This window comes from Ailuropoda melanoleuca, chromosome 4, assembly GCF_002007445.2.
Source record: "Ailuropoda melanoleuca isolate Jingjing chromosome 4, ASM200744v2, whole genome shotgun sequence".
NCBI classification, from domain to species: Eukaryota; Metazoa; Chordata; class Mammalia; order Carnivora; family Ursidae; genus Ailuropoda; species Ailuropoda melanoleuca.
Window position 1 is genome coordinate 109711594 of NC_048221.1, and position 26293 is coordinate 109737886.

The 26293-nt window shown below is 52.7% G+C and overlaps 1 protein-coding gene across 9 annotated transcripts; it reads right to left on the reverse strand.

The window, feature by feature from the left end:
• Nucleotides 1-56: 56 nt before the first annotated feature.
• On the reverse strand, nucleotides 57-26293 carry GPAT2 (glycerol-3-phosphate acyltransferase 2, mitochondrial). 9 transcript variants are annotated; one of them, XM_034659571.1, is made up of 26 exons: nucleotides 24295-26293; nucleotides 23982-24123; nucleotides 23679-23813; nucleotides 21787-21960; nucleotides 15595-15725; nucleotides 12820-13967; nucleotides 10253-10399; nucleotides 10004-10117; nucleotides 9262-9335; nucleotides 8727-8831; nucleotides 8359-8487; nucleotides 5958-6057; nucleotides 5436-5572; nucleotides 5016-5115; nucleotides 4707-4919; nucleotides 4253-4372; nucleotides 4000-4082; nucleotides 3539-3657; nucleotides 2719-2789; nucleotides 2382-2640; nucleotides 1883-2292; nucleotides 1303-1434; nucleotides 1103-1223; nucleotides 947-1012; nucleotides 666-721; nucleotides 57-346 (listed from the first exon to the last, which is right to left on the reverse strand). In XM_034659571.1, the coding sequence occupies exons 7-26, from the start codon at nucleotides 10304-10306 to the stop codon at nucleotides 230-232; spliced, it is 2580 nt and encodes an 859-aa protein (XP_034515462.1). In that variant the 5' UTR covers nucleotides 10307-10399; nucleotides 12820-13967; nucleotides 15595-15725; nucleotides 21787-21960; nucleotides 23679-23813; nucleotides 23982-24123; nucleotides 24295-26293; the 3' UTR covers nucleotides 57-229. The 9 variants fall into 9 exon arrangements, with proteins under 9 accessions (XP_034515462.1, XP_034515465.1, XP_034515464.1 ...); XM_034659574.1 differs by having other exon boundaries at nucleotides 12820-13293; nucleotides 13768-13967; nucleotides 23679-24123; XM_034659573.1 differs by having other exon boundaries at nucleotides 12820-13304; nucleotides 13768-13967; nucleotides 23679-24123.

Sequence of the window (26293 nt, forward strand, 5' to 3'; positions counted from 1 at the left end):
TGGCTTCTGCTATAGCTTGTCTTCTTTTAGGGTTTCAGGGAACAAGACAGGGCCTTCTCACAGGGTGGGGAAGGAGAGAACAGATACACCAAAGGATGGAAAACGCAAGAGACGGCAAAGGACAACGAAGCACAAAAGATTTTATAGTTCAGGTAAAGGTGTACAGCCCCTCTGTCTTCTGGCTCCAGGACACAGCTATGTTCTGGGGCGGAGAAGTCACCCCACATTTCTAGCTACAAACGAACTGCCGGATGAACTGTTCCAGCTTTTCCTGATTTTCCCGGCTGGTGAATGTAGGCGACAGGTAGAGCATGGGGCCCGCAGGGCTGGGCATCTGCTGCAGCACCTGGGCCACAGGGAAGGGCTATGAGCACTCACCATAGGGGCTGTGCCTGTCCCCCAGCAAACTGCAAGTGCGACCTCTGGCCCCTTAGACCTTGAGTGCAAGTGTTGCCTCAAACTCAAGAGTAGGAGGAGATAGACTGTGGTTTAAGAGACCAAAGGGGCCAGGAAAACCATCCTACCTTCAACTACTGCCACCACGCCTATTCTGAGACACTAGGTAAACCCCAGGGTGGGCATAGCCGGGCTACCCTGAGCAGCTCTTTCAATCAGGGTAGAGTAGGGATGGGAGGCAGGAGGATGGTGAGATGGGCTCCTCTTACCCCCAGGTCTCTGAAGGTCCAGATAGCACTGATGGCAAGATTTGGGTCTGCACACTCTGGAAGAAAAGAAAGTGAAGGCTCTAGGGCCAAGGCTTCTCTTGTGCTGAAAGAAGGAGCTAGCCAAGGCTAGGGCTCAGACTCTATAGATGCAAAGACCCTCTCTCTTCTACTCTACAACCCTCCTTCCTGGAGTTGCAATGTCACTGCCCAGCAGGGGGCAGCAGCCACCAGCAAACCCTTCCCTGCCTCCGGGGAGCTTGGGCTGGCTGCCTGGGACTCACCAAAGAACCCTTCCTCCTGGGCAGTGGCCTGCAAGAACTGCAAGAGTTGCTCAGTGTAGCCGGACTCTGTGGGAGAGAGATGATGTAGGCCTGGGGCCCCTGCCCTGAGAGCTCTCAGCCTCCCCCGGTGGCTGGCCAGGGAAGCACAGGCCTTACCTGTATCAGGCAGCCGTCCCTGGTGGAGGAAGGCAGCAGCCTGTGCAAAGGCTTTGAGCAGTGGGCTAAGCAGGCGGCAGAGGAAGAGGAAGAAGTCAGGGCAGCGTGACTGCTGACTGAGCTGGAGGGGGACAGACCAGAATGAGGGCAGCTCCCACTGCCTGCCTCCCACACCTCTGACATGGCTTCTCCCAACTTACCCTAAAGTACCGGCCCTCAGCCTCCTCGAAGTCATCACTGTCACTATCAGTAAAGTCCCCACTCGGTTTCCACAGCAGCTTTGCACTTAAACGCTGCCGCCCGGTGTCACAGGCTGGCCGGGAGCCTGGGGTCTGGGGGCCATGGGAACCATTGGTCTCTGACCAGTTCAGCCCTGAGCTCCCCACTTCCCTAGACCAGATACACGGCAGACCTGGCATGTGGAGGTGAAACAGTAAAAGCAGACCTAGGGAGCCCAAGAGGACACCAAGAGCCATGCCAGACCACGGCACCTGCTGAGCCTACTTGCAGGGTGAGAGGAAGTGAGCACCGACCCTTAAGGGCCACAGTTCTGTGGACAAGAACTGGAGGGGGCAGGAGGCATGCAAAGGACCTGGAGGTACAGTTGTCCAGTGCTGTCATGATAGGGCATATAGGGCAAAGTCCAAGGCAAAGACTGGCAGAGGCAGAACCCAGGCCTCCCTGTCTGCCAACCAGGGGCACGCCCACCCCCATAGCACTCCAGGTGGGAGTAGGTGGCCAGAACCCAGACCGGGGCTTTGTCTCCACTGCCCTGCCTACCTCCTCAGCAACCAGGAGCCCACACTGGATGAGACGGTCCAGCACTTCCTGACAGTAGCAGTAGGAAGACTGGCAGGGCTGAGGAGAAAAGCATTGATGTGGCCTCAGAACCAGGCCATGGGCAGGAGCCTGGTCCAAGGTGGGGCAAGGGAGACCTACCTCCATAGGACTTAGGGGCCCATGCCTGCCCAGCCCCTCCGGATCTCCACCACCGAGAGGGGGAGGCCCAGGGCCATGCGGGGAGCGGGGGAGAGGCCTGACCTGCAGCAGCAGCAGGTCCTGGGGCAGCAAGTGCAGCAGCAGCAGGATCTGGCGGTACAGCTTGTCCTGGCTTAGCAGCTCAATGCCCTGGAGCTCCCAGGGCCCCTCAGGTGGCACTCTGCCTGCCAGCAGCCCCCGCACAGCACAGGCTGGGGGAGGAAAGGGCCGGGCACGAGGAGGGAAGCCATTCACTTCACCCCTACACATGTCCCACCCAGCCCGAGCCCTGGGGACTCACCACCCACAGCCTCACTCAGGAAGGCAGGCAGCAGCTCGGCACTCAGGCGTGCCAAGTGTGTGAGACCCGGGCCCGGCCGAGGAACTACCAGCAAGTCCCCCTGATGGATGCGCAGCAGGGCCACATGCGCCCGTAGCAGGCTCAGCGTGTGCTGCACGAGGCACCGCAACTGCCCCGAGAAGCCCACATCGAAGCCACGCAGTAGTGTCTCCTCGGTCAGCCAGGAGAACTCCCCCAGGAGCTGGGACAGGAACACACCCTGGGGGGGCAGGGCAGTACAGGGGCTGAGCAGGAGGGCCACACCCCTCCCTCAGCCCCCTAGCACTCTGTCCCCTACCTTCTGGTGCTTGAAAAGCAGCAGTGTCGCCATGATGGCCGTGCTCATCACTGCCGAGCTGGTCACGCTGGCTGGGGCCGAGGGTGCGAAATGCTGGTCAGGGCCTTAAGCCCAGTGGCCTAGTCCCTCCACCGCCCCAGCAAGTCTTCCTAGTCAAGAACAGTACTCCCACACCGACCCTGGCAGCAGACGCAGACGCGCGTGCACGCACACACACACACACACCCCCTCTACCCCAGGCAAGGGGAGAGAAGGCCCGGTCCTTGAGCGCCACCCTTCCCTGTGGAAAACCAACGTTTATCAATACATGACGGAGTTCAAGGACCTTCCCTGCCTCTCACAGGCCCACTTACCAGCCCACCGTCTCTGTCACAGGAGGGGCACTCAAGAAGAGTAATAAAGAGAATTTTGTTAACACAGTGTCTGGTACAGAGGGTGCTCTTAAGTCTATTATGTGCCTAATTCTGTGCAGTTGACATCGCCCTCATTTACAACTAAGGAGACCAGGCTCAGATGAAGTGATGAGCGCAAGGCAGGGCCAGGTACGACCCTGGGTAGGTGGCTCATCCAGCCTGCACTGCACCCTCCACAGCTTAGCCAGCCTGTGCGCTCATCTAATAGCTCCCTAGGTTCTCCCTGGCTGCCCTGTTCCCTAGGAGCAGGGAGAGGTCCACTCCTCTTCACATGTCCCAAGTGGGCCACACAGGAATGGATGTCAGGTGCAGAAACCCATTTGGAACGGAGGGCCCCAAAGACTGGCTCACCCAGTAGAGGGACTGCTCAGGAGCCTCCCGTAAAAGGCCCAGACGCTCCCCCTCACCATTTAGGACGTGACGGCTCAGCCTCCTGACCAGGAGCTGGTCCTCTTCCTTAAGTGCCAGAAGGGGCCCAGTTGCTGGAGTCCACTCCTGCTCTTTCTCAGTGTCTGGGACAACAGTACTGGGATAGAAACAGATTACACGATAAAGGGACCAAACCTCAAAACAGTTGTGGGGAAGTCCAGAGCTCTCAAAGGTGAGGGTGTTTCCCCATCCCCACTCCCGAGGCAAGAGGTGGCTCATGTAACTCTAGCCCTTCCAGGTCTGTGTGCCATGTCCCACAGTCAGATTATAGGCAGGGGGGTGCCTGGTTCTGTTCTAGATGACCCATGGATATCTGGAGAGGGAAGGCTGGAGTTGGTGATGTGTTTGTGGGTATGGGGGAAGAGGGTGCCAGATCACAAGCTGGGGCTGAAGGGCAGCCTGCCTTGCGCCCAAGACCCACACACTCCCGTGCCCCTACCATTGGCCCAGCACAATGGGCTGCAACAGCTGCTCCAGAGTCTGCCTGCTGCCCCAGCAGCTTCTGGCGTTGATGGTGTATTCCTGCCCAGGACAAGGCTCTTATTAGATGGCCTGCGCTGGCCCATCAGGAAACCTGCACACAGCCCACCTGAGGTAGGCAAGGCTATCCCTGCAGAGGCTCTAGGGCCAGGCCACCAGAAGCCCCAGGATAGACCCCAGGTACTCCCAGCCTTGTCCAGCAGGCTGCATACCTGTAGGGAGAAGGGCTGGGCCAGGTGCACACGGACACAGACCCTGGGGCTGCGGCCCCAGCATCGTAGGATCCTCAGGACAGCCAGAGCTCCTGTCCACAACCCCAGCGGGGTCAAGGCCTGCAGGGAGGGAGGGGCTGAGTGAGCAAACTGCCTGGGGGCACTTTCTGCTCTGCTTTATCTTGGGCCCAAACTGTTACATGACCATGACCTCTTTAAGCTCATTTTCTCATCCATAACATAGAAGAAATCACTCTCTAACTGGGTCTTTAGAAGACGAAATGACTGGATAAGTGTAAGGGCCTTGGGAAGGGCCACAGGATGATGACTGTAGGGGTAGAATTCCTTTGCACTCCCCCCTTAACTCTAATCCTAAGGGGAGCTGGCCAGAGGACCCAATGTGTCTCCTCTCTAGAGATGGTGTCCACTTAGAGTCACCAGGGGCAAGACTCACGTGGTATACATCACAAGGTGCATCTGGAACCAGGTCATAGGTGATGGCCACTGGCACTAGCATGGCATCTGGGATGACGCCCACCTTGACAGCCTGCACCACCAGTCCCAGCCAGGTCTGGCCCAGGGCTGACAGCCGAGGCCCCTGGGCCCCAGGGGGCTCCTCCAGGAATATGAGCAACGGCTGCCTGCTGACCAACAGCTGCTCCATAGCCTGGAGGGGGGTTGGGGGAGGCAGGTATCAAGACCAGAGCAGCAACAAGCCCCTGTACCCTGGTCTGACCCCACTGGTACCCCTGAGGGCACTTACGGCATGGGCCACAGCCCTTGCAAGGACCCCCTCTGGGCTGTCCAGGGTAAAGTTGACCTCTGGGGGCAAGAAAAGCCCCCCAAGCTTCTTTAGCAGAGCTCTGTGGGGCACAAGGCAAAGCTTGATAAGAGAAGGGGCTCAGGAGATGGGACCAGGCAGGAGGCCAGTGAGATCCTCAGCCCACCAGGGCCAGCCTGGGTCCTACCTGAACACCCTGAACCCAGGCATGGCCCTAAGGCTCATAGCTGACCCTCCACCTGAGCTCCACAGGCTGAGATGACAGAGTTGGGAACAGAAAGACCAGGAAGAATGCCTCTGGGGAACTGCTGCCAGTAACACCCCCGTACACATCCCCACACACCCCTACCCCAGGCTGGGGACTTCTCCCCTGTATGTCTAGGGGCACAAGGCTTTTTTTACCTGAGGGTGGGGGAGCAGGTGCGGGGGTCCCAAGCCACACGGAGCACACCCAGGCCTTGGGAGAGCAGCACAAAGGGTAGCAGAATCCCATCCAGGAGTGACTTGTGGGTAGAGAGGAGGACAAGCGGCAAGCCCTGCTTGGGGAGAGCCAGAGGGAAGTGCCAATCCACCCCCACTATGAAGATGCAGGAAGCTGAAACCCAGCACCTCCAGACCCAGGGCAGCCCCAGAGGGAGGGAGGGTTCAGCTGAGCAGTTCTTCCTCTGAGCACATTTCCCAAAAGTAGAGGAGCTCTGTCAACAACTTTTAAGGTAATGCACTGATGTAATGGTTGCTAAGACCATGATGAAAAGACGTTAGAGGGAGCCCCATGGGAGCAAGACCGTGAGACACGAAGAGAAGGTCGTCAAAGAGCAGTGGATTTTTCCCACCAGCTGATGGGGCTGGTCCCAACTTAGGGCTTGGCCTAGCCTCTGCTCCTCTGTTCCCGCCATCCCCATCCCAATGGAGGGCGGGCCTTACTGCCTGGGCGGCCTTGTGGACCATCTTCATCTGGCCCTTGTGGAGCTGCACGTTCAGGAAGACACAGTTCAGGAACCGCAGCAGTGCCCAGCTGAATAGCCTGGAGAGCAACACCCAGTCTGAGCTGTGTCAGGGCCCCGCCCATAAGGCAGGGCCCAAGACACCTCAGGAGGCTACCCAGCATTCCTGTAAGGCAAGTGCTATTACTGTCCCCACTTTATGGAAGAAGGAAGTGAGGCATGGGGAGGTTACAGAAGCTGCTGAGTAGCAGAGAAAGCTAAGAAGTGCTAATGCGGGGACTGGAAGGCAGGCTTGACACCAAAGCCCATGCCTATGAGGTGCTGTTACTTTCCCAAGACCTCACGGTGCAACTGTCTCAAATCAGCTTCAGAGCATCTCCCTGCCTCCATTTACCCTAAAAGAAATTAGAGGACCAAGACTCTCTCCAGGCATAGCCCAGCCTGGTCTTTGGAAACTGCAGGGAAAGAAGAAATACAAAGGAAGGAGTTAGTGATACAAAAAGGGGGTAACTAAAAAGGCCAAGTCTCTGAGGAGGCATTCCCCAGAGGCCCAATGGGGGGACTGGTGTTGAACGAGAACAGAAGCGTAGACCCAAGTAGCACAGAGATGTGGTGGACAAGCAGCATGCCCTCGTCCAATGGCTTCTACTTCTCCATGAAGCATGAGATGGGGCCATCAGTTAACAGTGGGTAAATCCAAGAAGGAGCAGTCTGAATCAGTCTTGGCGGACGCTGTGTGCCTCTTTGAAAATCTCATAAAGGAAACATTTGACTGCTTAGGTACAGAGAAGGCAGGTAGCTGAGTTCAAACAGAACCAGTGACTCCTTCCCAAGGGTATTATCATCATCATGAGCCCTGGAATCAAAGCAAGGCCAGAAGAGAAGAAGAGAAAAGAAGGGGGCTGATGGCTGGTGTAAAGGTTGTTAGGTCAAAGGACTGGAAGTCTCAGCAAAGTCAAAGAATTGACACATGGAGGTCTGGTCAAAGTTACCAACCACCTCTACTTCCCGTCCTAAGTAAGCAGTTGACCACTGAGCACTTTCAAGACAGCTGTGCCTTCTTTCCCTTAGTGACTCATTCATCTCTTGGTTTTAAGTATCTGTACGCTAAAGCTTTGCAAATCTATGTTCCTGACCCCAGCCTCTTCTGAGCTCCAGACTCATGAGCAACTGCCTCTTCGGTGTCTCCACCGACACGTCCGACATCTGAAACTCTATGTCCAAAATATCCTTTGTGGACCAAACTCACTCCTCCCCAAGCCTGCCCCTTCCACCCACACTACCAGGTGCTCTCCCAAAACCCTGGCTCTCCCATGATTTGTCCCTTTTCCCCTCATTGCCCCCACCCTCACCCTTTCAATCAGTCACCTGTTCATTTGGTGTCTTTCAATCCATTTTTCCAACCCCTACTGTCACCACCACGTGCCTCATCATGGCATCTCACCTGGACTAACAAAGCTTCCCAAATAGTCTTCTGTTCTCTACTCTTGATCCCAATTCACCTTGTTGGCATTTCCTGCTTTTTTAAAACCTTTCCATTGGTTTTCACTGCACTTAGAAATCAAATCCAAACTTCTTGAATGGCCCTGCATATCCTGTCCCTTCTACCTCTCAATTTTGTCTCCAACAGCTCTCTCCCTCACTCGCCAGCTTCCAGCCACAGCTTCATGAGCAAAAGTGGCCACTTCCTATAGCCATAGCTCATGCCATTCCCTCTAGTAGGATTGTTCCCTCCATCCTTGCCCCCTCAAGTTTGGCTCCTTTCCCCCTTTTGTCCCTATCTTACAAGTCTCTTCCTCCCCCCACACCTGTTTTCAATCTTAACCCTTGTTCTGTCCTTCTTGCAGCCATATGTTTACTCTGCCCTGTGCATCCCTCCGTTCTCCAGGAACAAGACCCTGCATCTAAGAGGAGCTCAGACCTGTGCCAGATGAATGCAGGAGGGAGAATGCAGGAGGGCACCTATAAGATGGGGGAACCAGCCACCTCACCTCTCTCCACAGGAACCTGATCTGGGGAGAGAAAGAAGGATAGAGAGGGAACCGGAGTCTGGGCCACAACCAGGGGTTCCTGGGTTGACCCCCAAACCCCTATCCCCAGGACAGACAGACAACACCAGGCCAGCAATGGGGAGAACCTGGGCTGGAAGCTGGCTCAGATCAAAGCCTCACCCCATACCTGACCGGTCCCATCAAGGAGCCAGCTGTTCTTGAAAGATCTCACAATGTCCAGATCAGGGGCTCCCTTCAGGCTCTCTGGTAAACACACCATCCAACTTCCCAGGAGGGGAGTCCAGTCATTCCCCAAACCTAGCCAACACCCACTCTCCAGAAGGGCAGAGGCCCCAGCCCAGAAAAGAGTGCCCCTCAGCCCAGAGTTACCTGAGCAGGAAGGGGCGGAGCGGAGCCTGGATATGGCCCAAGATGCGCTGTACCTCTTTCTTCACAAGGCCTGGTACCTGGCCTTCCCCAGCCCCTCCTGGGATCCTCCCTGAGATGACATTCTGCACCCTGTGGTGTGAGGGAGAGTGGTGTTAGGCTGCGGCAGACCTAAGATCTCTCAGGTAACTTCCCACAGCACCACAGCATCCCCAGAAAACAGACTCCAGTATTTATCCTCCATCTTTAAGTGCCCCAGGCAAAGCTAACAGTCTAGAAAACAGCCCTATAAAACCACCCCTGCCTAGAATGTTGGTCATCCCTTCAAGGGTCTCAAAGTCCCAGCCAGACTCCAATCCCTGCTTTCTCACCCAGTGCTTTCCACGATCTTCTGTGGGGCATCCTGACGGGGTGGTATGTGCTGCTCCAGTGACCATAAGAAATAGCAGAGCCTCCGAACCAGCCAGCCCCGAAACCTGGACACAGCCCCCAGGGCAGGGTGGGTGGGTGGTGATCTTTCAGAGGGCCCGTACCCACTACGGTCTACAGAGGGTATTCCACCAGGAAGGGATCACACCTGAGTCCCATGGCTTGGGAACACCTGAGCTTGGCTTATCATGGAGCAGGAAGCAGCAGCACCTGCCCATCTGTGCCCCATTCCCTCCCCTCTCCCTGAACAGGATACAGGTTCAGGCCTGACACACAGTGGGCAATCCATAAATGCTCACAGAAACTGCAGGAGAGTTCCAAGCCTGCCTCTCCCCAGCTGTGGGTATGGAGCAGAGGGCAGGGGCCCTTCTTTTTCCACCAAAGGAAAAAATAATGACACCACAAAACAGGGCTCCGGCAGCCCTGCACCCAAGGACCCTGCCCACCACCCTCCCCCCACCTGCCAGCTCTGACTACCTGGTGTTCTGCTCCTTCACCAGGATCACGTTGCAGAAGCCTAGATCCATTATGCTTCTGTGGAAGAGGGACTCCTGCAGGAGAGGGGCCAGGGACAGCATGTCCTTGGGGGCCTTCACAAAACAACGAAGGAAAGCCCCCACTCTATTCTGTAGGCTTCGCCTGATGGGAGTATTGAGTATACCAGGAGACAAAATACAGTACAGCATTTCACTTCTCAGATCCCAAGACTCACTCAGGAGAAAGGGTCCCACAGTCAAAATGGAAGTGCTGCATGCTCTACAGAATCCCCGTCTTGGAGAGTAGCATATAGTCTCTGAGAAGTTCTCTTGTCAACAGCAAAGAACACATAGGTCCTCTGCCAGGACCCTGGGGCTCATCAGCACAGCACATGGTATGGATGCAGGATATCTTCAAGCACGTGTTGAGTGCTGTGTGACTTTAAGTGGGCAGTGTCCCCAGAACCGAACAAGACTCATGCAGGCCTGGCCAGACACCCGTCCTCCCTCTGGCCATGCCCAATCTCCTTTCTCTGCACTACCCCACCCAACTCTTGAAGGCCTGGAAGCCAGCCCTGACCAACAACACAACCAACACAAGTGCATCCATTCCCCTGAAAGACAAGAGCACAGGCATGGGTTGAGGAGGGCTGAACATAAAGGAAGCTGCTTCCCAGAGCCATGGCTCCTGTAGTCAATTTCACCAAGTTTCCCTGATGGGGCCCAGCCCTACCATCACTTACCCAGCTCTTGGGAGTGCAGGTTTGGCAGCAGCGACTCACAAAGGGGCGATATTTCCCTAGGAATGGGGTAACAGCCTCCAGCTTCATCCCAAAGTCTGAGGACCACAAGCTGGTCTGGAAAAGGGTCACAGGAAGAAATCAGAGGATGCAAAATCCTTGGCAGAGGGAAGGAGGCTCCAGAAGTGAGGGGACACAGAAGGGGAGGTGAGAGGACAGAGGGTATTTTGGGAATGGGAGGATATACCCTACCTCTTGGCTGTTCTGGGTGTTCCTCTGCTGGGTTTGGTGTCTGGCTTCCAACATGGTATCTGTGGGGGCCTATAAAATCTGGAAACTAGCCACTGCTGCGTGTGTCTGTCTCTCTGTCTCTCTGTCTCTCTCTCTCAGGAACCTGACCTGGGGGAGAGGAAGAAGGATGAGGGGGAACTGGAGTTTGCGGAACAACCAGAAGTTCCTGGAGTGACTCCCCTCCCCAAGTCCTCAACCCTAGGACAGACAGACAACACCCAAGCCAGCAGTGGTAAGAAGCTGGGCTAGAAGCCGAAGGGAAGCTGGCTCAGATCAAAGTTCCACCCCATACCCCACAAAGGAGCCAACTGTCCTCAAAAGGTTTCAGTGTGCAGATCAGGGGCTCCCTCAGGCTAACATGAAGGGGATCAGCTGCCTTACCAGCAGCAACCACCCTGCCATCTCACAGCACAGATGGGGGCTGTAATGGAGACTGAGACCCCTTCTGTGCACAGGGAAAGAATAAGGCTGGATTGGCAGGAAGGAAGCATCAGACTGCCAAAGAGGAACAGGATCATCGCCACAAGGCTACGAGGTCCTGCTCAGCGGCTCTTCTCCCTTGCACGAGACACACTTTATCCATCCAATCATTACAGCAATGTGGGCATAGGGTATGAGGTGGGGGGACAGGTGGAGGGTCAGAACACAGAAATGCCACACAGACCTCTTCCCAAGGAATGCTCACCTGCTTGGGGACATGACAGACTTTTCCAAAGTGGATCCCCTTTTACACAGTACTCTCCACAAAAGCTCCCACTTGGTATCTCCTCAGCCCCTCCTTCCCACCACAATAGTCCCCTGAACCAACAAACATCTATCTTCCGCAAAACAACACTGAACCCCTCCCAGCCTAGAAACTGGATTTTAAAAACCCCTCTACCCTGATTTCTTAACATGTCCCTCATGGGTAGGCTCATCCAATTATTTATGTTACCCCACCACACAATGCACATATCCATGTGAAAGTGCCTTCTCCCTTCCCCACCATCCCACAAATTCTGTCCATGGCTCTAAATCCATGATGGATCTGGATCACCCTCTAGTTTTTTCCTTTCTTCCTTGGTTCCCTCAGCCTAAGCTTGCTGGGCAAGAAGCCTCCTCCAGGACCGAGGTTTCATTTCCCCACATCATCTGGAAGTCTCCTGGGGGCAAGGGCTGCAGTGGACATATCTCCATATGCACAGCAGTCAGCCCTGCACAGAGGAGGGATCCAGGAAGTGCTAGATGAGACTGTAACTTCCCCTCCCAGAATTCCTCTGGGTCTCTCCTCTTCCCAATTAGCACAGTTTAGATCTATGAAGCCAAGATGTAGGAGGATCGAAATTCCTTCAGTGCATAAGCTCTGCTAGACTCATTCCAAATGCACTTCCTACTTTGAAAAACCTCTTACAGCTCCATTCACAGACATCTGGCACAGAGTCCCCAAGCTGAGGCTGCAATTTGAGGGGCTGCCTCCTTTACAAGGCGGATGCCTGCTCCCCAGCCTCAGACCACCCCCGCTCTCAAAATCTCATCCCATTAGATCTGTGCTAACCCTGAAGGGCCAGCGTAAAAGACAAAGCAAGGGGTAACTCCCATTCACCAACTGAGTCAACTACTCAGCTTATAAGATCCAGAGGTCAGTTATGGGTTAGATCTTTCTAGCGCTGAAGTCCCCAAAATGGGGATCTCTGTCACTCTAGCTCCTGCCTGGACGCCCCCTCCTCCCCAGACACCTATAGCGGAGGTGGCAAACTAGCATCCTAAAGGCCNTTAGATCTTTCTAGCGCTGAAGTCCCCAAAATGGGGATCTCTGTCACTCTGTAGCTCCTGCCTGGACGCCCCCTCCTCCCCAGACACCTATAGCGGAGGTGGCAAACTAGCATCCTAAAGGCCAAATGTAGTGCACGTATGTATTTCCTTTAGCCATACAATATTCTAAAACTTGATGAATCAACCTCAATATTTAAGACTAGTCATCGTGTTTTATTAGAAAAAGGGGTTTCCAGCTGCTGTTGTTACTGAAAATTAAACAAAACTCCAAAACCTGAGACCTGGCTTCTCAGGCTTGCAACCGCCCCCCCCCCCAGCTGGCTAAAGCCCTGCAGCAAGTGCCTTCCCATTTGCCACATCGGCAACACCTGACGCCCAGCCTGTGTGCGCAGCGGCGTCTGCAGCCCTTCATCAAGGGATAACATCCAAACCTGGTCCCTGTCTGGAATGTCTGTTCCCTACAAAGAACCGTGGCTTGAACATGGCGTTCTCCCGCGGTGGGGGTGCTCGGAACTCGGGCCTCTCACCAGACTCCCAGGAAGCGTTCCCTGAGGGGGCCCCAGACAGAAGAAAAGGCGCCTGCGCCAGTGGCAGGGTCGAACGTCAGACCTGGACGCTTCCCCTGGGTCTAGGCTGATGGGAGGCCCCTGACGGACCCCACAGATGGACGCATTTGTTCGGCAGGCCCTGCAAGGTCGGCACTCCGTCCAACCCTTGCCAACCCCCCAGAAGGTCGTCCGAGCTGGCTCCCACACTGGGAAAGCCTTTGGTCTTACCTGGTCCAGCGCGGGAGCAAACCCACGGTTCTCACCTCACACCCGCCGCCAACTCCCGCCAAAGCAGCTGCCTGTGAGGCGACCGGAAGGCACGAAGGCAAGGGCAGGCGGGCCCTGCGTTCCCGGCTAAAAGAAAGCCCCATTTAACCAATTGGGATGCGCGCCGGGCCCAAAGCCCCACCCCCTGGTGCCCCGCCCCACGCAGCGCCTTGCGCAGCGTGCCCACGTGACCTTGCTGTGGGCGGGCAGGCCGAGCTGAGTGCGTGCCGAGCGTTGGTGCGTAGGTGTGCAACAGGCTGCTTGCGGGTCCTGTTCGCCCTCCCGGGCAGGTCGTGCGGTTTCGTGGGGATCCGTGGAGATGTCCTTGAGACCCGGGGGTACCCGATGTTTGAACAAGGACTCATGGGCAACCAGGTTCTAACGAAAGAGTTCCTTCCCCAGCATACACATGGCCTCCCGGCTGGAGTTCAGAATCTAGCAAAATTCTAGTTGGGAACATTTACAAAAGAAAGAATCACCAGGAGTCAGTTACAGATCGCGGGAAAACAAGGCAGGCCTCCCCAGTGTCATTCCCCTCCTTGGTTAGAACTCAAGAGCATAGTCAGGGACGTGCGGCAGTCACTAGGTGACTGGCCCTGTGACCAGTGTGTTTATTGGTGTGGTTATTTGATTGATACCTGAGTCCTGTCTTGACCCTAAGCTCCAAGTGAGTTTTGACTGTCTCCAACACACAGCAGGGGAGCAGCAAGTAGCAGGCAAACCATATAGAATAAATGAGGAAAGGAATGACAGCTGTGTTCCTGCACTGCCCCCCATGTAATGAGTTCATTTGTGGCAAAAGAGAATCCCACAGTTTCAGAACATTGTTGGCACTGCATGAGCAAAACCACATGGAAGCCTGGCTGGGCAGGAGAGAAGGTTGTTCTCATCCCTCCCTCTTTGACTCACTGTCCTTGGTGTGACTGCACCACCTCCAGGGTGTAGTCATCTCGATGCCTTCTTCGGCCACTTAGGGTGTAGCTACCCAGGCGTCCACTGACTTGAACCTAGGTTTGCGGTGTCCAGTCAGCACCTGTTGCAAAATCCATGTTTTCCATCTTGCTTTCTTTTGTATCTAGGTGCACTGGCCACAACTAGACCCCGAGATTCTGAAGCCAAAACAAAACAAAAACAAAACCACCTTTATTTAGAAGTTGAGAGCTGCCTTCTAAGAGTACAGAGTTAAATTTACCTGACACCCCCTTTGTTCTGGAAACACTATCCGTATAGGCAGTTGAGTTCCACAGTTGTCTGAGGTAGGTTCCCCCTTGTCCTTCTGAGGGAGATTTATTGTTGAGACATAGCCCCAAGCACCCCAAGGTGTTTCAGACTGGAAAGTTGCACAGATTATGACAGTAGAAACCAGGTGTGTCAATGAGCAGAGTTCTGTTCTCGGTCATGTTACTTCTTTGGAAGAAATGTGTTCTGTTTTTGTTGTTTGCTGTAATTTGGACATTTGAAAAGAAGCATCACCTCTCAGACCTGGATCGAAGTTGGGGTATTGAGAATTCAGTGTGCTCTTCTTCAAGAAGGTGCAAAAAATCTGGGGCTGCCATGCAGCCAGATCTGCAGGCCAGCTGCCATGGAGAATGATTACGGTTGGCCTAACCTTGGGAGAAACAGAGAAGCTCGTTTGGGCTTGGCCCCACCCGACCTGGACTGGAACTCAGGAGCCCTGTGCTGGGTTCAGGCCAGATCACTTCACCTAGCATGTCCTGATGCATGTAGCTGACTCCCTGGGCCCAGAGAGACAAAGGCCCTCCCTGTGGTTGGCAGTCTGCTGGTGTTCCCTGAATGAGATGGGTCTTCCTGCTATATATCATCTGGAAAAGAGGACTTAGCTGGCATTCATCTGGGCAAAGGGGTTCGGGCCCCTCTCTCTGGGGCTCACCGGGGGATCTGGAGAAATCCCCTTTCTCGGATTACCACCACTCCCCTTCTCCCTCCTCCCTAGTCTGGGAGCTCAGCACAATCACCTTTAGAGGTAACTATTGGTTGTGCTCTATGTTGTACTTCCCTTCCATGATTCCGGAAACTTCCATATAGTCTTGTTAAATATTGCAGTAAAGCACACAGCTGAGAATTGAGGAGTGGAATCTAGGTACTGGTGGCTGGAAAGTGGGAAAATGGATGCTGGGAAGCTGCAAACAGATGCTCACCTCACAGGCCACTTGCTCCCTGGCCAAAGTTGGCAGCTCTGTGGAGGAAAACTTGAGCCAAGAAGCTAAGGTGGGGGATGGGGATTGGGCAGTAGGGAATATGAAGTCCTTGTATACTAATAGGAATCTGGGATTCTGTGAAGACCAGAAATAGTGTAAAAAATTAAGGAGTGGATGGCCTGAGGGAAGAGGGTGTTTTGTGTTACAGGGCTCTGTCCACTGTGTCCACTGTCTAGGGAGTATGGTGCCATATTGGCTCCACATAGACCACTGCCCTCTTTCCCTAACTGCAAAGTGAAAGGAACATCATGATTGACTACTACAGCAGGAATGGGATGTGGAGATGTTGGTTCCCTCAGGGAAGTGGTGCTGGCTGACAAAAGCAACACACCCATCATGGTTTCTGCTGCTGACTTACTGACACTAGGCTGGGACTATTTGTCTGGTCTCTGCTGTGTTCCAGGGCCCAGCACTGTCTACTCTTGATAAATTTTTATTGAATAATGAGTAAACTTCCTTCTCTATGGACCTTAGTTCTCTTCTTCTATTGATTGGGAATAATAATCTGTCTACTTACTTCACACTCCTGGAACGTGGCTCAGGAAGACTGTGGAGTGGATGGATTTGGAAAAGCATGATCAATCCTCCAAACCTCATTGATGGTGGTGAACCAGCCGGTGCCATCATGTGATGCTGGCCAGGGAGACCCTGGGGAAAGCCAGGAATTATTCTATTGTTCTATGATCCCCTCACCCCTGTGCCCACCTCAGGGGAACCCAATCCTTCTGGGTGGGAAGCTCAACTTCCCACCATATGCATTTCCTCCATCATACTTGGGTTTTATCTATCCAGAGAACATAGGTTCTGAAACAGGGTGTTTCCTTCCTATTGCCCAGCTTGGCTGGGAATGGAGGGAGTGGTGCTGAGGAGCATTCCAGACCCATTCTTTCTTCCTCCTTGGAGATTTCCTCCCTAGCATTGGTTTAGCAAACTCCATCCATTGCTTGCTAATTTGTTAGGTGGGAGCAAAGTGTGTGTATAGACACCCTCCAACTAGAGTCATCTCATGCTCTTGGGAGGGGTGGCCAAATACATGGCGATGTTACTTCTCCCTAGATTAATCTATAATGTCACTGTAATCCCACTAAAAATTCCAGCTATGAAAACTTACTCTGAAATGTGTGAGGAGAGAGAAAGTTCTATGGATGCCTAAGTAAAAGGGGGGGGGGGGACAGGAATCTCCCTCTCCCAAATATTCAGGCATACTACAACGACGTTGTTTAAAAACAAACAAACAAAAAACCAGTATGGTGTTAGTGAAAGAATAGACAACCCATTGGGACAACATGCAGAGTGCAGAGAAGAATCCCTAGTTCTAGGGAAGCTTAATATACAATAAAAGGTGCATCAAATCAGCTATTCTTAGTGGGAAAACTCTGCCTCACTTTATAGAGACAAACAATGTTATCCCATACAAGGTGGGTGCTCGGATGGGGGGTTAAAGAGTCCAGGTGAATGGCCAAATTATAACCTTGATAGAAAAAAAACACATGGAGGGGAACATCTTCAAGACTCAGAGCTAGGAAAAGATTTATTGGACAAAATTTCAAGGCACAGTCCAAAATGCAAGGGGGGGCGGAGACTTTACTATGTCAAAATGAAAGCTATCTGTTCCAAATGACACTTGACAAAATGAGAGAACATGGGCAAAGTCTAAAATTGACAAGATTAGCACTACCTCGGTATACAAGGAACTCCTGCAAATTCGCAAGAAAAATAAATGAACAAAGGATACAAGCATGGACTTTTTGGAAGAGGAAATCCCCAAAAAGCTAAGAAACATACGAGGACATGGCCAAAATCATTTAGAGAAATGCAGATTGTAGTAAGATATCCAAACAGACTTCTCTCCAAAGAAGACATACAAATGGCCACCGCATGAAAAGATGCTCAACATTGCTAATCATTAGGGAAATGCAAATCAAAGCCACAATGAGCTACCACCTTGCACCCATCAGGATGGCGACTAAGAAAACAGAAAACAAGTGCTGGTGAGGATGTGGGAAAACTGGAACCCGTGTGCGGCTGTTGGTGGGAGCGTCAAATGGTGCAGCCATTAGGAAAGCTCTATGGCAGTTCCTCAAGAAGTTGAGAATAGAACTACCACGTGACCCAGCAATTCTAATGCTGGCTACCTACCCCTAAGAGATATTTGCACACTCGTGTTCATAGCAGCATTATTCACCACAGCCAAAAAGTGGAAGCCACACAAGTGTCCATGACAGGTGAATGGATAAACAAAATGTGGGACAGGCACACAACGGAACAGTATTCAGCCTTAAAAAGCAAGGGGATTCTGGGGTGCCTGGGTGGCACAGCGGTTAAGCGTCTACCTTCGGCTCAGGGCGTGATCGCGGCGTTATGGGATCGAGCCCCACATTGGGCTCCTCCGCTGAGAGCCTGCTTCTTCCTCTCCCACTCCCCCTGCTTGTGTTCCCTCTCTCGCTGGCTGTCTCTATCTCTGTCAAATAAATGAGTAAAATCTTCAAAAAAAAAAAAAAAAGCAAGGGGATTCTGACATATGCTACCACGTGGATGAAACTTGACGCTGTTATGCGAAGTGAAATAAGCCAATCAGAAAAAGACAAATACTATATGATTCCACTTATATGAGATACCTAGAGTATTCAAATTCATAGAGACAGAAAGTAGAATGGTGGTTTCCAGGGGCTGGGGCAAGAAGGAAGTGCTAAGTCGGTGTTTAATGGGTACAGAGTTTCTGTTTTACAAGGTGAAAAGTGTTCTGGAGGTGGATGGTGTATTGGCCGCACAACAGTGTGAATATACTTAACGCTACTGAATCGTACCCTTTAAAATGGTTAAGGTGGAAAGATTTATGTTATGGATCCTTTACCGCAATTTAAAAACCAACAACACGGGAGTCCCCGTGCCCAAGCCCTGTATAATTCTCTCCCCTTGAATATGGGCAGGACTGTCTGAACTTGCCTCTAACCAATGAAATATAGCAAAGGTGATGGGATGTCAACCTCTGATGAGGTTATGCGATATGGAAAAGGCGAAGAGAGTTTGCTGATGTAATGAAAGCCCCTAGCATTGATTTTAAGTTAATCAAAGGGGAGATTATCCTAGGTGAGTCGAACCTAACCTGGTGAGTTCTCTTAAAAGGATGTAGAGGTCAGAGACTCTCCCGCTGACCCCAAAGACGCAAGTCAACTTGAATTCTACAGCCACAAGGAGAGGAATTCTGCCAATAGCCCGAAGCAGCTTGGAGGCAGATCCTTGTCTACTGGAGCCTCTGATGAGAATGCAGGCTGGCCAATACTTTGCTTGCAGGCCGAGCAGAAGACCCAGCTAAGCTACACTCCTGGTCCACAGAAAATGGAAGGTAAAAAAATGCATGTTATTTTAAGCCACTGAGTTTGTGGTAGCTTGTTACAGAACAGTAGAGAACTAATGCAATCTATTAGGCCAAACGTCGCTGGATAAAGCCAGTGTTAGTGTTGGGTGGAAATGTGGAGATGCTGCCGCTGTGGGAAGGTAGACCAGAGCAGCCATGCGGGGCACAGAGCCCTCCAAGCCTGCAACTCCCTTCCCAGATATGGATGCAAAGAAAGTGGACACAGGTCCCTAGGACATGGATAGCATGCTATTCGCTGCAGAGATCTTTGTGGTGGTGAGGGGGACACGGGTTGTCAGAGGAAATATAGGTGTCCGTCCCAGGGAGAGTGGAAAGAAAAATGGGAATGGCTCCCACCGTAAATTTCGTAAATTTCGCAGCAGCTAGGAGAGATTAAATGCACACATAGCAACACAGGGGGTGGGCCTTAATGCTGGATTTAAAATGTAAAAAACAACAGGAGAACCAAAACACTGCAGTTGGCAGAAAAAAAAAAAACCATAAAGACAATATCCATTTTGCAAGAACACCGACAAGGGGGTGGAGGAAAGAGTCCCATTAGCGCGTTGCCTCTGCGGGGGAAGGGAATGGGGGTGGGGGAGAGATGAAAGAGAATAAAGAAAATAAGAGAGGGGCTTTGTGTTGACCAAAGCTGCTAATGGAATTTAACTCCACTTGAGAGTATAATGAAGGGTACCCGAGGTCCAGCAGGCGCTGAGGCGGAACAAGGTCCGCTCCCGCAGAAGGGGCCAGTTCAGCTGGGCACGGAGAGAAAGGAGCAGCCAATGCTAACAAAGTGGGGTAAGTGCTGTAAGCCTGTAGAGAACAATAAAGGAGAGATTAATTCTGCCTGCGAGGGAGTCCTGCCTTTATATGAGTAATGAATGACTTTGAATGGGAATGACAGAGAGCCCAGCTACAATTGTTCATTTTTGTTTGTTGTTGTTTTTTTTTAAATAAAGGAAATTTATTGACTCAAATCACTGAAAAGTCTAGAGGTAGGTTTCAGGTATAGATGGATTCAGGTACTCAAATAATGTCATCAGGATGTCCGTGGGCGCTCTTCCAATCTACTTTCCTCTGGGTTGTTTTCCTTCCTACGCTGACTCCCTTGGATGACAATGTTGGTCCCCAGCAACACCAGCTGTATACTCTCCAGCTAACAAGCCCTTGCCCAGAGTATTCCACAAAAGCCCCAGGACTAACCCACTTTTTTGGAGCGCAGAAAGAGTCACATGCCCGTGCCTGAAGCAGTCCCTGTGACTCTGATGGCCCCACTGGGGTGGCAGAATCACCTGGGAGAGTGGGAATCCTGATACAGGGAATGGCAAACCTCGGCAACATGAAGATAGAACAGCGGGACGTGAGGTTCCTTACTGCCTGTTCAGGCACAGCCATCCCAGGGCAGCAGGCACCATTGGAGTCTCTGAGCGGAATGATCAGATCTGCCATTTGCAGACTTCACTTGGCAGCTAGAGGTGGGTGGCCTGGGGGGAGTGGCGACCTTCAGGCCCTCTCGCATTTCCTCTGAGAAAGACGATGGCTCAAGAAGTGCCTGTCTCTAAGCCATTCTCCTTGGCAGAGTCTCTCCCCCAGAACGCAAAGTGCCTAGCATGCTCAGAGTGTTTTCGACACCAATGGCTGAGGGAGGGCCCTCTTGGGGTCCTGGGTCATTGCAAGAGAGCTCATATGGAAGCAAATCTATATAATCAGTTGCCAGAAAAGTACTTAACTGGCCTGTATTCATCCTGTACCAGGAGAGCTGCAGAGACAGAACGGTCACAATCCCTCAACAAAAACCCATTCTGGGCCAGCCCCAGGATCTGGGGATTCTCCAGCACTTAGCCACTAGCCTTTCTGCCCCGTCCGGCCCACAAGCAGCTGGCAGGTGACTGCTGGCATTGTCTCCAGGGGCACTGGGGGCAAAGCTGGGCTGGGCAGGGCTATGGTAGGGGGAGGCATGGGGGGTTTGAAGACGTTTCTTTATGCGGCCCCTGCAATACCTCCCCTCAAGCCACTCTTCCCTGCTGCCTGTGGTTTTGAACACAGGTCTCAGCCTTTTTCGTGGCTCTTGTGGGCAGCCATAAGAGGCTGAGCTCCAACTGTGTGGGCAAAGAACAGGTAGCATCGTTTTCCCCCAGAATAGGGCTGCTTGCTGCTGGTCTGCACCTGCCTCTGGAGCAGGAAATGGAGCAGAGGGAGATGTGTGGATGAGTTAGAATACTTTCAGCTGAAAAGGATAGGAGGCCCAATTCAAAGGAGCTTAAGCCATAAAAGAAAGTTATTTCCTGCACAAGGAAGCCCCAACGCAGGAGAGCTCAGGGCTGGTCAGTTCAGTGCTACAGTGTCATTAGTAGAGAAGCAGGTTTCTTCTCCCTTCCCATGCTGTCCTCAGTGGGCCAACTCTGTTCTCAGAGCGGCTTCTCTCATGATCACAGTATGGCTGCCACAGTTCCAGGCATCACATCCAGACGTGACTCCACACAGCAGAGGAGACCACCTCTTCCTGGTTACATTTTTGGTGTTGTTTCCCCTGGTTACATCTTGTTAAGGGTAAGGGAACTTCTCCCAGAATCCCCCAGCTGCTTTTCTGTCATATGTCACTGACCAGAATTTCATCACACACTCACTCTTGGCCAGTCTCCAGCAGAGGGCACTGGCTTAAAGGGCGTAGGCTACCCCAACAGTACTGGATTCTGATCCTCCAGCAGCATCTGTGGCAGCAGGATGCAGAGGTTCTTCCCATCAGCTATCAGGGGAGAGGGCTTGGGGGTTCTAGCCTTGGTGCTTTCTTCACTAGTCTATGTCTGACCCTGGATGAGTCAGACCCCTTGTCAGTCCCCCCACCTGGCAGACATTCTCTCTTCACACGTTGCAAACACAGCCCTGATTTGGCTTGGTAGCCATGTGTGCAGCCAGAGGAGGGATCACGATTGTGTAAACAGTTGTGGCTGCACCTCTGCCCTTTGTTAAATACATGCCTGGGCAGCCTCCATTGCAACGAGGGGTAACCATGTGACCCATTCCCAGGCAATGAGAAAGAAGGGGGACTCTGCTGTGGTCCTTCTGGGGAAGATTTTCTTCTATAAGGAAAGCTCCCTCCTTCCCCCCCCCTTTCTCCCTTCTTTCCAGTTTTGTTCATCAGTATGTGAGGATGTGATATTTGGAGCTGTGGCAGCCATTTTGCAGCCATGCAGGAAATACCAAGAAAATCTCAGACTTGCCAACCTCACACTTTGGCTTTACTGGGCTGTGAGGCAGTCTTAAAGCCACTAGATTTGTTACGTGAGCAGAATAAACTCCTATTTAATTAAGCCTCCATTGGTTGAGTTCTCTTGTAGCCGATCATACCTTAACTGACACACAGCTGTTTCTTCATCAGTAAAATGAAAAGAATGGCTCCAATGGTGGCCATCTTCCTTTGGGTTCTCCTCCTCTTTGATGAAGGAATCCTCCTAGAATTCACCCTTTAGAGCACCAAGGAAGACCAAGTTTCCTGCCGACCTTTCATCTGTCCTTACATACCTGAGAGGACAAAATGGTGACATTAGAGGGTCACTGAAGCCCTTTCCCTTCCTACCAGGAAACTTCATCCGTGACCAAAATTCCCAAAGGACACAGGCGAGGACCAGTTACAATCTCATATAACAAAAGCATAGAAACCTGACAATATTGTCTTAAGCAAATAAGGCTTTGGGGTTTTCTTCCTCAAGTAATAGGAAGTCCAGAGGCAGGGGGCCACTGCGGTTGGGGTGAGTTATCAGCGACCAGGGTCCTGTCAGCTTCCTATTTTGCCATCCTTGGCAAGGACCTTTGTCCTCATGGTCACAGGATGGCTGATGCCCTTTCAGGCAGAGCTTCATGCCCCAGAGAGGAATGAGGGGAAGGTGAAGGGCCATACTGAAGAGCCACTGGGTCTCGCAGGAAAGCCCCATGCAGAGGACACCTGTCATTGGTCATACTGGGTTGTGTGACTGTCCATGGCTTTGAGGGAGAGAAAAGGGAGAATGGCTGTTGGGTAGACAACTAGCCACATGGGCCACTAGGTTTGGGGTCAAAAGACCTGGGACCCAGTCCAGCACTACTTGCTGCTGCCCTCTGTGACCCCGGCGGTTCAGTGAAAGTCTCGAGCTTCCGCAGCCTCATCTGCCTGGCCCAAGGGGAGAGAAGAGGACCACATGCACGAGGGTCCCCCAAAGTCTGTGGTGCTAGTTTGGGGACCTAGGGCTGGTATGGGGATGGGAAGGGTGTCATACTCAAGGCTCTTTTGATTTCAAGTGATAAAAATTCATTCAACTTCAGAGGGGGATGGGGATTTATCCTGAGGATGTGTGGCAGACCCACGGGGCAAGAGGAGCAGTCAGACCTCAGGAAGGACTGGACCCAAGCTGGAGAGCCCTTGGAGACGGAAGCAGCTGCCCCCTCTGGCTCTCCTGGCCTCATGGTAGCCTGCATTGGGTTTTTTCCCCGCACTATCCGCGCCTTCTATCCCTCTGGATGAAGGGAGGCTTCCTCAGCCCACAGCTCCCAGTTCCCTCGGACAATGGACTGCTGGCATGTGTGCATTCTGTTTCAGATCTGCGGGTGAGAGTGTTGGATGGTCTAGCTCATCCTTGCGTCCATCCCTTGTCCCATCGATTCAGCCATAGGATTAGAGCAGATCCCAGAAAAGAGGGGCTGGAAGAGGCTGACTAGCACACTCAAAACGGAGCACTCTCCACCAGGGGAGGGGACACGCACAGGCTGGAGGGTCCTCTTCGGGGTTACGGGAGGGATGTGGACTTGTGCCTCAGCAGCCTGTGGGACGGGTGGCTGGCTGAAGGCAGACTTTTCTTATGTGTCCAGAGCTTCACTTCGGGCAGGCCATATGCTCCCTTGTCGTTCCCTGCCCCCTCCCCCTTTGAGACGGAATCGCCTTCTTGGGATCACATGGTCCCCAAACAGCTCCCAGGGACCTGCAGGGAAGGAAACCAGGAAAATGAAACCTGTCCCCACATCAGTCACCTCCAAGATATGCCAGTTCGAACAGGACAAGAAATCAGATGGATAGGGTTACTGGCATGTGGGAGGCAGAAGAATGGACCCCAAAGATCTCTGCACATTCTAATCCCCGAAAACTGGGAATGTGTGCAATGCTATGGCAAAGCAGAATTATGGCTGCAGAAGGAATGAAGGTTGCTAGTCAGCTGACCTGAGAATAAGGAGATTATCCTGAATATCAAGGGGGGGGGCGATGTACTCACCGGAGTCCTTGCAATGTGGAGAGGAAGGCAGAAAAGTCCGTGCGGGAGAGACAAGATCTGAGACTTGAGCTGCTCCTGCTGGCTTTGCAGGTGGAAAGGGGCCGCAAGCAGAAGAGCGAGGGCAGCTCACAGAAGCTGGGCCGGGCAGAAAACATTCTCCTCTAGAGCCTCGAGAAATGAGCGCAGCCCTGGCACCACCCCGATTCTCCCCCAGTGATGCCTGCGGCCGACTTCCGACCTCCAGAACTGTAAGATAGTACGTGTGTGTTATCCTAAGCCACTGAGTTGGTGGGAAGTGCTTACCGCAGCAATACGAAAGGAATACGTGGCATTTCAAGGACAGCCTCACACATGGTGCGAGTGATGGAGAGGCAACCGCGCAGCGCCGGCCAATAGGAATACAATGCGAGCCTCGTTAAGTACTTTTACGTTTCTAGTAGCCACACTGAAAAGGTAAGAACAGGTAAAATCGGTTTCCATAATATGTTTTAGTGCAATATATTCAGAATACTATCATTTCAACGTGATCAATACCAATAAATGAGATGGTTATGATATTAACTAATGAGATCATTTATGGTTAGGATTAATTTATTGATTAATTGAGATGGCTCACATTCTGTTTTCATCCTGTCTTCAGTATCCAGTGTATAGCCACACTTACAGGACAGCTCCCTTTGACCACGTTTCAAGTGCTCATTAGCCGTCCCTGCCAGAGGCTACTGGGCTGGACAGCGTAGTGGCCGTTCCTCTGGTTGCTCGGTGGCAGCAGCCGACAGCAGCCGTAACAGGGATTCATTTGTGAGAGATCCGAGGGAAGCTGCCAACCCCTGCTGACCTGTTGCTCCGTGTCAGACATCTGAGAGTCGAGTTCTCTCCTAATCAGCATCCTCAGTGGCCATGGGGGCATCCCGATTGTGTTTGGGCATCTCAGAGTCCAGAGGGTTCAGTGGGCTCAGTCACGGTGGGCAGGAAGGCCCCAGAGAAGAGGGGCGTGGCTACTAGCTGGGGGGAAATGACAGCTCCTTGGATTGCAGGAGGAGGTGGCCCGGGGGAGGGGTAGTCCCATGGGAACATGCACAGGCTAAGAGGGAAATTTTAAAAGCCTGTGCCTGGAACATTCTACCTCTAAAGAATCAGGTGAACTCGGGGCAGGGAGCCAACTACAGAGAGTGAGAGACAGCTTCATATTTGGAAAGTAGACAGAAACCATTGTTCGGCCTTTGGATGCAGAACATCAGGAACTTCAGGGGAATGAGATCAGCTGGAAAAAAAAATGGGTTTGATCTTATACACCAAACAGGAACAATGGGGAACAGGCCAAAAACAGAGTGGAGGAGAACAGAAGCCATCTCCACAGCTGTCACCCTGCTGCTCTTCTCTGGGGGAAGGTGGGACCAGCTGGGAACGGGCTGAAGGGGATGCCGGTGGAAGGCCAGGCGGTGGCCAGGAGAGGACGTGCAGCTGTGCTGCTGTGGTGGTGGGGGGGTGCCGAGGGAGGGCCTCAGGGACCCATGTGCTGCTGACAGGCCTGGGGCCTAAAAGAACAGAGGGAAGCCTGCTGGGGCCAGCAGCTCTGAGAGAAACACTTACCTACTGGCCCAGCCAGCCCACCCCCAGGCAAGGATGATGGTAGCAACCCTCAGCCCCTCTCTGTACATTGCAGACAGAAAAGAACTGGAGACGCCAGAAAGGGAGGGAGCTGGCCTGGCTTTCACCCTTCCCAGGAGGGTGCAGGCCAGGCCTCCAGCATCCCATGGGCCTTGCCTATGCCCCCACACAATCTTTAAACACTTTGCTCAGCACTTAAAAGTTCCAGCCACTAGTTGTGCCCAAACAAATGTCCCTGGTCTTTGACTTTGGCCTGTAGCAACGTTGCCTTTTTTTTTTTTTTACAGGGAGTACGGGACCTAGGAGCTGAGAGTACCCTTCAGCTAACTTACATGTCATCTCACTTATCCCCACAATAATCATTCAAGGTGAGTATCATTCTTACCCACTTTATGGATAAGGAAACAGAGACTCAGGGAGGTGAGGCTTACCCCGTGTAATAGTCAGGACTGGCTTAGTTTGCTGCTGTAACAAACGGCTCTGAAATCTTAGAACTTAACACAATCCTTCACTTCTGGCTCCCGCTCTCTGTCTCTAGGAGGCTGGCAGGGGCATCTGCCCCACACAGGTCACTTAGGAACAGTGGCCTTCTCAAACTCCCTGGCAGGGGAAGACAGAGCTGGAGGCTTGCACACTGGCTCTTCTATGCTTTGGTGTGGCCCTGCCTAACGAGAAAGGAGCTGGGAAGTCTGGGACAGCAGCAGTGATGTCCGATGAGCCACACCCAGTCAGGAAATGAGAGCAAGATTTTAAGTCAGGAGTGTCTAATGTCACAGGCTCTGCTCTCCTGTCTACATTATGCAGCTTTGCCCCCAACTGACTTTGAAAGCTCATTATGAGCTGTATGGCAACGTGCAAGTTCAAGGGGCATCCATACCATGACTCCTCGATATTCCCGTAAATCACCTCCTTAGCCCCTCCCCAGACAGAGAGGGCTCTGCCAACCAAGGGCCCTTGCGGTCCAGCCCAGGAGACAGTGTGATGACACTACTGCCCCTCCCCAC